Here is a 12,829-nt window from a genome sequence, read left to right on the forward strand (position 1 = left end):
TTATTTTGCCTCTTACTCACTGTGCTTTTAGTTTGGTTTTATCATTTAATTGAAATAGATAACAGAACATGGAAAACAAGCTAAAATATTAGTTATTTGAATATAAATAGATTTTTGGGAGACTGAAATCGGTATAGGCTAAGATCCACATTAAAGGCTTGGCACTAATAAAAAGATTATTACCATAAAGTCATTTGAATAGGGGTAATTTAAAATTTGTCACTGAAATTTTTAAATACTTTTTAGTAAATCAGTAATACTCTAACAACACTCTTAAGGAAATATTCCAACTACTGAGTAATAGCACTAATAATAAAAACTGTTTTAGCAACTTTAAAACTTATGTAAATAAAGCTAATTATATAAAACCAGTTAGAAAATTATTTTAAATATATTTGTTGATTTTTGTGGAGATTCTGAAAGATCTGACTCTAACATGCTAGACCAGATGAGAAGGACAGGAATCCCAAAGAATTACTTAAAACTGACTCACTATTCACTTATTTATGACCACTAATTTTACCATATTTACTTTTCATTGACCTCAGCCATGTTTGGTGACAAAAGTTTTATCTTCAAACAGTTACCAGTCACTGATGCTGATACCTGCACAATAAATATGTTTATGTAGTTGGAACCCACAAAATGCAATTGAAAAATACTCTGTAATTCAAATAATTCATTAATTTGTATTGCTACCAGTCCTTTAGTTAATACCAGTGAGTTTTTCTTTCAAGATGAAAAATAACTTAAGTGATGACCCAGCTTTAATTTTAAAAGTCAATAATCAAAGAAACGTTTCTTTTATTTGTAATGTTTTGACTTAGAAAAAGAACCATGGTTCCCAAATTTTGAAATGTTATCTGTGTTTACTAAGGTAGCCTACATCGTTTCTTCACATTTAACCCATATTTGCAGTGAGGAAGGTCTAATTCAGAATGAAGAGTGGGATTTCCGTCAGAGCAGAAGAAAAACACCTGCCATTAATCCCAAGAGCACAAGTGGGGTCTGGAGTGTCCGAAGCAGGCACCGCAGCTGTGAATGGAGGTTGACCTCTGCTTCGGTTCTGTCTTGAGCTGGCAGGTGCCAGGACGCCATTCTGTCTGCTCAGAAACTCCCCCTTCTGTAGCAGCAGTATTTATTGCTCAATTGTGAATGCCAGTTTTCACGTGTTCACGAATTAAGCATCCTTGCTTATGGCAAACTGTCTGAAGAGCTCTAGTTGACACATGTAGCTTTGGCATTAGTAATTGGACTTTGAGGGGAAAAAAAAGTCATGTCTGCTTCCCACTGTAAAATTATTTCAGAAGAGCTTTGACCTCAAACACTTCCTATAACCTAACAAAGTGACTTTAGAGGACTGATGCAGCGAGAGGCTTGCCCTTGAAAATCTCACCAGAAAAAACAAATAGAACTTTAAGGAGGAGTAGCTTTTGGGAGGAAGGTGGGTTGAAAGCTGGGGAGGGGTCCGCATTAACTATAATTTGACCTTACAATAGCTGGATTTTCCGGGGGTGATTTTTTCTCCTCATGCAGTATATGGGGGATATTTGACTCTAGCACTAGACTATTTAGCTTTTCCAGATCAGACTATGCAGCTTTTCTAATCAGTTTCACCCACCATATTCACCAGTGATTAGACCATTGCCAAACTCTCTGTAGGCATTCAACAAATGTGTATAAAAACGGAGTTAGATAACATCCTATTTAAATAAAAGTTAGACTCTCCATTGTATTTCTTAAACTTGATGGCAGGTATCCTCTCATTCTTTTCTTTGGGTTGCCGTTGGCCCCACCAAAAATAAAATTCTACTTACTGAGTATTGGTGAGCATTTTGTGTGTGTTTTAAATGACCAAGTAAATTCATTAAACTTAATTTTACAGAGGTTGTCACACAGACTGTACTAATTACTCAATACTTGATTCATTATTAATTTATTAATGAAAACATTAATAAAAGCATTAAAATTTACTGAAAACATTAAGAAAATTAATTTTCTTCGCCTGTTCTTTTTAATGGCAAAATTATTTTCTGGGAAAGAGATAAGAGGGTTTGTATATTTGATTCTGTTATCTTAGCCCCTTCTTCCCCTTGCTGATCCCCTATAATTTCTCTTTCTCTTATTTTGAACTTAAGATCTTGGGACCACCGTCCCCAAGATCCAACTCTGTGGGAAATGCAGTTGGGAGGCATTTTGGAAGGCACCTGTTGAAGACAGGCACAGAGTCATCATTCTTCCTGAGAATCTAGTGCTAAAGCTGTGTCCTACCACTTAGCATCCCAAACCACTGTTTTTAAATTCCCACAGGCTAGGTTAAAATCCAGGCTAATTCACTTGCAAGAGGCCTACCAATGAGAATGTTTGTTCGATTTTAGGCTTATATAAAAGTATTAATATAATATTTTCTTTATTAGTGTGGGAGAAGATTAAATGCTGCAACAGATTCTCTGTTGATGGTAAAATATAGGAAATGTAAAACGTGATGTTATTGTTATTTCTAATTTTATGATAACCTCACAACTATTAACGGAAGTGCCACAACTGAGAATGGGAATTTGGTACAGTTCCTCTGCCCCTGATACTTAGGAGGAGATATTTTAGTATTCCTACATGCCCACCTCAAGTGACAGCAGTTTCAACTTGGGTCTAAGAAGGGTACTTTGCTAGAACGTTGGTTTTCATTTTGGTCTAGACTTCTCCTTGTCTCCCTGCCCTACTAAAGGTAAAAGTGAGATACTTTAGGTAAGTATGAAATGCTCCAATTCCTCAGGCAGTCTGAGCCCTGAAACATGATTTCATTTTTAAGAGCCGGGGGGAAAAAAGTATTGATGCCTCTAGAATTAGTATTTTCTACTAGTATTTTCTTTCAAAGGTAAATTAAATCTCACTGTGGCTCAAGGAAAGATAGCTACACAAGAAAACAGAAATTCCTAAAAATATCCACATATAAATGGTCATCTAATTTATACCAAGGTAACACTGTACTACAATGGGGGAAAAGATGCATTTTCAATAAATGGTGTTGGATTAGTTTGATATCCACACGCAGGAAAAAAGCATCTTGACTTTGACTTCACATTATGCACAAAATAAATTCTCCATGAATTCAGATCTAAATACAAAAATAAAATAATAAAGCTTTTGGAATCAACACAGAAAAATCTCTTCATGATCTTGGAGCAGGCAAAGATTTCTTAAGTGGAACACAAAAACAATTAACTGTAAAGAGAAAAACTGTTGAATTGAGTTTTACTAAAATTAAAAATTTTGTTTATCAAAAACACCTTTAAGAAAATAACATACACAGTGGGAGAATATACTTGCATGCGCTCTCTCTATATATACATGCACACACATATACATATAGATGTATGTGTGTACATACAGTTTTACAGTATGTAATATGTCGTATAATATATAAAGAACTCTAACAAATCAATAGGACAACTCAATAGAAAAAGAGCAAAAGACGTGAACACTTTATGGAGGAGAATGCAAAGTGGCCAATACCTAAAAGGAGTTCAACTTAATTAATCACTGGGGAGATACAAATTAAAATGCAATGTAAAATTACTGTACCTCCCACCAGAATGCTTAATGTGAAAAAGATGGAAAATACCAAGTATTGGTGATGATATAGAGGAGCTGAAGTTCTCATACATTGTTAGAACCACATTGGAAAACTGTTTGACAGTATCTACTAAATCTGAACACATGTATTTTCTATAACCTAACAATATCACTTCTCGATTTATACCCAACAGAAATGCATAAAATATCACTTGCCAAATGTTACTCCATACACACAAAAAGAAATGCATACAATTTTTAATCAAAAGGCAAATACTAAGATATTTATAGCAGCACTATTGGTAATATTTAAGACCTAGAAACTCATGGAAAAAAAATGGCCATCAACAGTAGGATGAATAAATAATGTTTTATTCACACAATGGAATATTTTAAAGCAGTAAGAAAAATGATTTACAACTGCACAAAAAAATATGCATGAATTTCACATATTTTGAGCAAAAGATGCCAGACATACAATATGATTCCATTTATGTAAAGTTCATAAACTAATCTATTTGGTCAGGGGCCAGAAATAGCATTTACTGTTGGTGGAGAGCAGTGAAAAGGAAATGTCACAATTGGCATTTCTGGGTGTCTTTAGCTGGATCTCCTTGTATAGAGAGGTGTGTTCAGTTTATGAAAATATATTCAGCATATAATATACTTACGACATGTATACTTTATGTGTGTGTGTGTGTATATATACGTGCATATATATATGGATAGAATGACGTATATATGATTATGCATTATACCATATATGTCTTAAAGTCTAACCGTATTATAATTATAGTTTAGAACCCAAAATACCTTGAGAAATTTCATTGACAGCTATATCTCTGTGGCCTTTACATGAAGCTTGCAACTAACCCTAATTCATCTTTCAAGCTATAATGTGTAAAAATGTATTTAAAAAAAAATTTTTTTTTGTCTTTTTTTCAGGGTCCTCCTGGTCCAAAAGGTGATAAGGTAAGAATATGAATTGTGGAAACAACCTAAGTTAGTGGAAATTCATATTGCTATGACCTGTATACTATGTTTTATTTTGATCTTTTTAATGAGCATCATATACAGACTTAGTGCTAAAACTACTATTATCTCATTTCCCTACCCTACAGGGAGAACAAGGTGATCAAGGACCTCGGGTAAGTTGTATTCTTCCAATCCTGGGTAGAAAATTAGTTTTCAGCTCTAAACTTATTGAAATTAGGTAGTTCTAGCTTCATAACTACTTTTGTGTCACATAGTTTAATAATGGCTGGCAAAAATACCATGCCACTTGTTAGTGAAATAGCCTTAATAATAACTAATGTGTGTATCTTGTTGCATTATCTTAACTTGATACCTGTAACTAGAACACTCTATAGTAAATAATAACCTTAGTGATTAAAGACCAGAATTCCTACTAAGAGTCAACAATAATACCTTTTCAATGGCCATTGCATCCTTCAGACTTACATACAGCGTTTTGCTGTATAAAGGCCTTGTGGATTCCTATTGAATTTGGCTTTTTCTGCAGTTAAATTTTATATGCTATCGCATAAATATGTTTTATTATAGATAAAAATATTAATGCATTTTATATTTTTATTCATCATGTTTGAATAATGCTTATTTGAATTTCTTATTTTTTTTTTTATAGATTTTTAGGCAAATAAAAGATGTAATATAATTTAGTATTCCAGGGAGGAGGGACATTCTTTTATTCCCCTCAAATGTGGCTCTTTTAACCATTATAACACAATGGTGAATGCTTTGTTGTTACCTTGGTAGTGCCAAGTCCTCTGCTTCACATCTGTGCCTTATTACCCAAATGTTCAGACATACTGTTCCAATGATGTAGTGGCTCTGTGCAGACATACCTCTCAATTTTCTCATGTCACTATGCACAAAAGCGAGCATTTGGTTGAAAAGAGTCATTTTTTACACCGGAAAAGCACATTTAAAATTTTCAGGTCGAAAACACAATTGTGTAGAATTTTTTTGTTGCTGTGTGTAATAATTCAATTCGTGCATATACTGCAGTAGAGCTTTGCTTGAGAAGTTTGTGGTCTTATCTCCTTATATTTATTAAACAAGATAAAAGTTATACTATGATTTCTTTTCCTTTCTGTTCTTCAGCCATTCTTCATATAGAAATAATGATTATGCCTCAGAACATTTCATTTCTCAGGGCAGTTATCCTAGCTGATGACTAGCTTCAAGCTAAAAGCTCATCTTATGGTTGAGGAGATTAAACATCATGATATATGTCATGGAAATGAATGAAATAAAATTCTCATAACCTTAAATGATTAGAGTATAGCTACTTGCTTTGTATGTGGTGATTATTTCACATGGCATGTCTCCATGTATTGAGTATCATTTCTTTCTACACGCAATATCAAAATCACTCAACTTGCCCTTTCCAGGTAAGAGAGAGACTGTTTCCATTCTGAGAAATCTTCTTTTGGCAAAGGAAGTAAAGGGGTGGTTCACAGCTTAGCTGTCATCAGTATGCATGCAGTCTTCATTTTCAAAAAGGTGTGTTGGCTTTCATCGTTCCAAAAAGTGATGATTGATTATAAAGCTAGGCCAAATTTTCAGGATGAAACCTGAAACCGTGTGAAATTCACCTGGTTTCATGTTGCATTACAAACTAAGACTTGGACCAGGTTTCTTGGAAGCTTGGCCAAAGTTCATGAACTACTTTGATGAACCCAGACTGCCTTTCATACAGATTCCAGCCAGTTTTCACACTGACTGGGGCCAAGTTTCACACGATTCAGGGGCCATTTAACATTTCGGGTGGAAAGTGGCAAAAAAAGATCCTATTTTCCCCTGGATTTTGTTTTGTATTGAAGGAATTTGGATTGAATTAATAATGCAGGACAAATCTTCACAAGTAAAAATCTAAATGTCCTGGCAAGTACATAAGAAAGAGAATGAGAACCTACCAAATTGCCTGTCTTTTCTCAGATTTCTAATTTAGAGACAAGGCAGATCACGTTCAGTGCTCTTGGTATTTTATAAACATTTCTTTCCAGTAAGATAGTAATAGCTACTGATTATAAATTTATTATATCAAGATAATAAAATGAAAGTTTTATATTCCCAGAAAAATCAAAGTAAGTTAGAACTGGAGAAGTCTTCAATTTAATGAAAATTAATTTTACCCACATCTTCTATTGGTATCCTATTCCAGCTGGTATGGATGGAGACTGTCTTTTTTTTTTTTTTTTTTTTAATAGATCTTTGTATTTGAATACCCTGAACATCTTTATCCTATCAAATATTTTGAATTCTTCTCATTACCATTTGTTTCAAGTAATTTATTTATTTTCATAATTAACTTAATAATATGACATTTCATCATTTCAGCTCTTTGCTGACTGATTTTCCATTATGAGATCTATATTGTTCCTTGAATATGAAGTTCTTTTATTTTCTCTTTGGCTTCCTAAGTGTCAAACAGGAATATATTAAAGTGTCATATGTGAATGAAATTGGGAAAAATTGAAGATAATTTAGAAATTAAGAAGGTGACACTATCTTGAAATTATTTGACATATGTTTAACAATGTATATTGAGCATCTACTTTGTTCAATATTCCATGCTTAATACTATAGAGACTATATATATCTCCACTTTTTTCTTTCTCTCTTCTACTACCACCAAATTCAACCTACTGCATCTTATGTTCTTGATTACTGTGGTAGTTTTCCTATCAATCTTGCTTCCATTCTTGAGCCTGTATAATCCATTTTCTACACAGCAGCCAGAGAAATCGTTTTATGTTATAAATTGGATCATGTTACTCTGTGTTTTAAACCTCAGAATGAAATTCAAACCACTTTGCTTGGCCTACACAGACCTTCAAGATTTGGCCCTTGCCTCCCTTTATAACCTCGTCTCACACTGGTCTTCCCCTCCACCCACTGTGCTCCAGCCACGCTGTACGCTGTGTTTCATGTGTTCTTCAAACATACCACACTCCCTCCAACTCGATGGTGATTTTCTGTTTGCTCTCTTCTGGTCTTCTTGTGATGGGGTTCTTCTTATCATTGAGATTTCATCTCAGCTACCCTCTCAGGGAGAACTTCCCTAACTATCTAAATCTGAGATTATCCTATGTGCTTATTTATTTACTTTCTTGTTATCTGTAAAATGTGCCCCTTCTCAAAATGTAAACTCCAAGTCGATGGTCTGTCTTGTTCATACCACCATCATCTAGAACAGTAAGGGCTCAATAAACATTTATTGAATGTTAGAATAGGATGTTATTATATCATTACTCCCCTTAAGGATCTGATAATCTCATGGGTGCCTGAATAAGAAAACTCTATGTCTTAAATAGCTATGCCAAGATATGCTAGAAAAGTGAACATTCTACCATTTTTAATAATCACTGGAGACTGGAAGAGTTGTCCCTTGAGCTAGGATAAATGAGTAGTCTTTAGAAGAGATGATTAAGAGCAAGACATTACACATTCCAAGAAGAAGAAATGGTGCAAACAATACTATGCAAGTAGAAGATGACAGGATTCACTTAAGGAACAATAATATTTCATTTGCCAAGGAAATAGGTTAAACATAGAAAAACTGTATAAGGCTAAAATTTTTTTTATCAAAGTTATATTATGGAGCATTTTGAATATTTGGTGTGGGGATTAGGAAGCCATTGAAGATTTTTGTATTCAGCATTTAATGTGTATCACCACCAGACAATTTGACGTTATTACCAAATGTTTTTTATGAAAAATACATAAAATTTAAGAAATGTCCAACCGTAGAAAATTTTTATAAGATTATTTGGTTCAAACTGACAAAATATCAGAGAAAGCGCCATAATTTCTATGGGAGTTAGAATATGAGTTTATTTTTCTCACATAATGAGAAGTTCAGAGAAGGCAGTAGATAGTGCTATTTTTATAATTCAATGATGTTACTATGGAAGTCTCTGAGTCTCTTGGCCTTTCTCTCATGATTGCAAGAAAGACTTAAAGTCCAACCATTATATTTATAACTATATCTATATCTACATCTACATCTATCTAATCATCGGTAGGGAAGATAAAGGGAGAAGTATCTATATTAAGAAAACAAAAATGTTCCCATGAATTTCACAGTGGCCTTCTACTCATATCTCATTGGTCAGACTGTGTCACATAGTTTAGCTCAAAGCTGGAAGTGAACAAAGAAGAATGAGCATGAAAAGGAAAGCTGGGTCATCTTACCGGTAGGGTTTGCCATAAGTACCGAACAAAAATCTGAACAGAGAGGGAAAGCCAGAGATGACACTAGTAGAGGAGAAATTGGTAAGAGACAGTCTTGAAGCAGAAGGTGAAAGATGAGGGTGAAATTGTGGTCAGGTTAAGGTTTAAAAAAAAGCAACCAGGGAATAAAATTAAAGAATATTGAGGTGAAAATTTAACACAAGCCTTGGTGCAAATTGGATGTAGGGGCTGAAGTTGAAAAAGAAGATAAAAATAGATCTGAAGTTTCTGCCTTTGCATGATAAACTTGGTCAGAAGAAAGTCAAGAGGATAAATGATAAGTTTAATTTTATTTATGTCAAATTTGCGATCCCAATATTTCACTTGAATAATGTAGCAAACAGTTGGAAACATGAGACTAGAAATTTAAGGTAGTGTCATAACTGGACTTAAAGTTTACGTAGCCGAATTGCCACACGGTAAGCACTGAAACCTTACGAACAGAAAATGGTGGGTGCAAGAGTGAAGCAAGAAACACCTTAGAAATATCCTTATTTAGAGAGTGGGACAGGAAGGGAGGGAGCAAAAGAGAGTAAACATTCAAAGAAAAACTGAGACACTAAAGGAAGAATTATTTAAAGGAAAGGGGAGCAACAAAGTGTTCTTAATAAAAAGAAAACCACAAGGATGAGATCTATTAACAAAAAGCTTTTAGACTTGGTATTCTGTAGTCATGGGATATTAAGGGAATGCATTTTGTTAAGTAGTGAAAGTGAAAGATTGCAAGTTAAAAAGGTAAATGGTAGGAAAGTTGACTATCTTTGAATACTGTTGATGGCATATGATTTAATGCAGAAGAAAGTGGGCTTTTTGGCATGAGCTTCCTGTTAGTGAACACTGAACCCAGTTCAAGCTTACAACTTTGGGTATAATATAGCAACCTTATATATCATTTGGTTTTATTCTACAAGACACTGAATGTTAGATTTCCACATGTGAATGCATCCTGACATTAGCATTGCACTTCCCTCCTTGCTCCTTGGTGAGATGTCATTACAGATTTACCATTAATCTTCAGTTCATTTTTGCAGTCGAATATCATGCTTTAGCAGTTAAGCCTTTAGGCTGTATGGTTGGAATCGTGTTTTTTTCTGTGTTGTCAGTCACCATGCCCATGCTCATTTTTCTTCATTTCATCCTCATAGATTTGTATTAGAGAGTTCTGAGGCTATGACTTTACCCTATAGTCAAACAGAGATTGGAGACCTGCTGTATGGGAGCTGTAGGGCCATTCCTAGACCAAATGAATGTTGGACTAGGAAATAATACCTTACATAAGAAGCATATTTGCTAATTACTTAGAGCCTTACAACTTGGTGAACACCTTTCTAGGTAAGTCGGCCACATCATCTCTAACCCTTATTCAGTTCATCAAGGTTGGTGATCAGGGATGAAAAATAAGAAAGATGAATGTGGTACAGTAAGATGATTATATTCACGTGGGCTGCAGCGGGCCAGACAGTCATCAAATTCTAACGCTACCACTGTCTGTATCTCTATGGTTATGAAAAGAATTAAATAAAATAACATATAAAAAATCTATGCTAAATCCTCAACAGATTGTAGTTGATTTTTCACATGAGGAATCTAGGTTGAAGTAACTTGCCCAGGTTCATGTAATTTTTAAGGGATGGAAGTGGGATTCAGACCTAGCTCTCTCAGCATCTAATACGTGTTGTTCCTTCTGGATCAGGCTCCTTCCCTATCAGTAAGGTAGTGTTTATAGTCATCAACTTCAGTGTGAAACAGTAAGGATTACAGAACTATCTATGGCTCAGATAAAAACAAAAAATACGATAGTTTATTGAGTTCTTAAAACATGCCAGACACTTAATGAAGACATCTTATTTCAATAATTCTTTTATTATTTCCACTTAATGGATGAGGAAACCAAGATTTAGAAAGTTTAAATATTTTTTCCAATGTAACTGTGCCATTCATTAGCACAGCCAGGGTTACAGCCTAGGAATTTACAGGTTACATTTTTTTCATACATTTTCTTTCATTTATCCTCAAAAGTTACTCTGTGAGTCAGTAGAACAAATATTAATATGACCTTTTTTTTTTTTCTGATAGGATGGAGCTCAAACAAGTTAAGTGACTCGTCCACATTCTTTCATGCACATCTACCAAAAGACAATGCTAGGACTCAGACCCAGATTTCAAGATCCGCTCTCTTTCCACAATGCCAAGCTGCCTCTTATATGGCTGCTAGGACCTTCACAACTTAAGATTCCATACCTCTGTTAATCAGACTGAAAAATCTGGGGAACACAAATGAAAATAGGTGCATCTCTTTTTTCTGCTCCATGAGAGTCTTGGTCTTTATAATCTAGGCGCTGTCAACCCTCTAAAAAAAAAACCAATGAATGCTGCATAGTAATAAATACCCTAGAATCTGTCTACATGGAACATAGGGAGGCAGGGCAGTGCTGACCCCCATCCAAGGGACATTAGAGTACCCAGTTACCTTGGTATAATACAATTACGCTTCTCAGCTCAATACCGCCAATTTCAAAATTACATAAATCAATACCCTGATATATTTACTATTAGTGATTTTTTTTCTTTAAGATAACCAGATGAATGAAGTCTATTTTCTGCTTTTCATAATGCTATGTTTACAAGTTTTACAAGGTATTTTTTCTATTCTGCTTTTAGTTGAGTCTCTCTTTTCAAAAGATTGGATTATATTTCTTGATCAGGACCTGAACATCAAGTATAAAAGACTCAAGACTTTTAAGGACTTTCCCATTGCTGTCTGTACCTACTACAACTACCACTATCTCTCTTCATTATAAAAAAGGACTTTTTTCTTACTCCATTCATAAGAGCCTCTGCCCTCATCATGAACCATAGCCCCAGGAGTCACAGTGGTACCTGAGGCTTTGATGTTAATGGTTCATATCTCTCTTCTATATCTTAGTGACTTAAAAACATAGCCTTAAAAATAAGCAAAGCTATTTTAATGTTTAATACTGTCTTTTTAAATTAGGGTATTATGTTCTAAAATTGTGGCAAATTTATTAATCAAACTTAGACAATAAAATGAACAAACATCATGAAATTATCTTTTGACTATATATTAATCTTCTAATCAGTTGGCTACCATCACCTTGCCAAATAACACAGAGTCCTGATAAAGAAGAGATTTAGTGGTTATTGGTCTCAACATCATCAGCCAACAGCTGGTTTTAAATGAGTCCTGGGCTCTCACAGTTTCGATAAACCACCCAGGAGCTCTGCTTAACTATTTTCATAAAATTCTTTTCTCTTCCCAGTGTATTCAAGTAAATTTTCTTAACAGCTGGGACTATGCAAAACTGATAGCATCTTAAAAACATCTTCGGCAAGACAGATTAAGTTCCAAAAAGGAAAGCATTTAGAAGTTTATTTTATTATCTTAACCTTTGTTGACTTGAATGATTAAACAGATTCTTTGGCTCTGCTAAAGCAGTTAGGCTTGGATATTAATTTGATGTTCTTATTTATTTAACCCTTGCCTTTCTCTTTAGCCCTAATGAATACACTGCTCATTTGGTACTGAATGTATTGCCTGTGAAAAGGGAATTGCTATAACACAATGAAAATAAATAAATAGTGAGAAAATTATTTTAATGCTTTCCAGATTCAGAAGAAGTTGGCATGGAAACTGAAAGCTTGTTAAAATTTGCAAACGTTCTTATTGTATTTTATAATCAGAGCTCTCTTTTGAGTGTTCTGCCATACTTCAAACCACTAAGAGCTGATACATTGAAATGAGCCCCACAACATTTGTAAATTTGTCCTAATGTGGGTCAATTAAAAAAATAAATTATCTTTGCAAACTGTTGTTGATGTGTAAACAATATATCCCTTGGAAGTCAGTGTTGTAAATTATATCTCAGTTATTGGTTGTACCGCTGAGTTCATCAAGTAAGAAAAAAAAAGATATATTTGAAAAAGTTGAGGAAGAATGACTGTTTTACATAACTTAAAATCTTGTACATTTTTTTCT

The 12,829-nt window shown here is 34.2% G+C and overlaps 1 protein-coding gene across 1 annotated transcript in view; it reads left to right on the forward strand.

Annotated features, from left to right (window-relative positions):
• Nucleotides 1-12,829, forward strand: part of COL25A1 (collagen type XXV alpha 1 chain) — a 387,771-nt gene that overhangs the window by 255,504 nt on the left and 119,438 nt on the right. Inside the window, 2 exon segments of the mRNA XM_036227627.1 lie at nucleotides 4,519-4,545; nucleotides 4,695-4,721. Coding sequence (XP_036083520.1) covers nucleotides 4,519-4,545; nucleotides 4,695-4,721 — 54 coding nt within the window.

Source organism: Rousettus aegyptiacus, unplaced genomic scaffold (genome assembly GCF_014176215.1).
Source record: "Rousettus aegyptiacus isolate mRouAeg1 unplaced genomic scaffold, mRouAeg1.p scaffold_m13_p_10, whole genome shotgun sequence".
Taxonomy (NCBI): domain Eukaryota; kingdom Metazoa; phylum Chordata; class Mammalia; order Chiroptera; family Pteropodidae; genus Rousettus; species Rousettus aegyptiacus.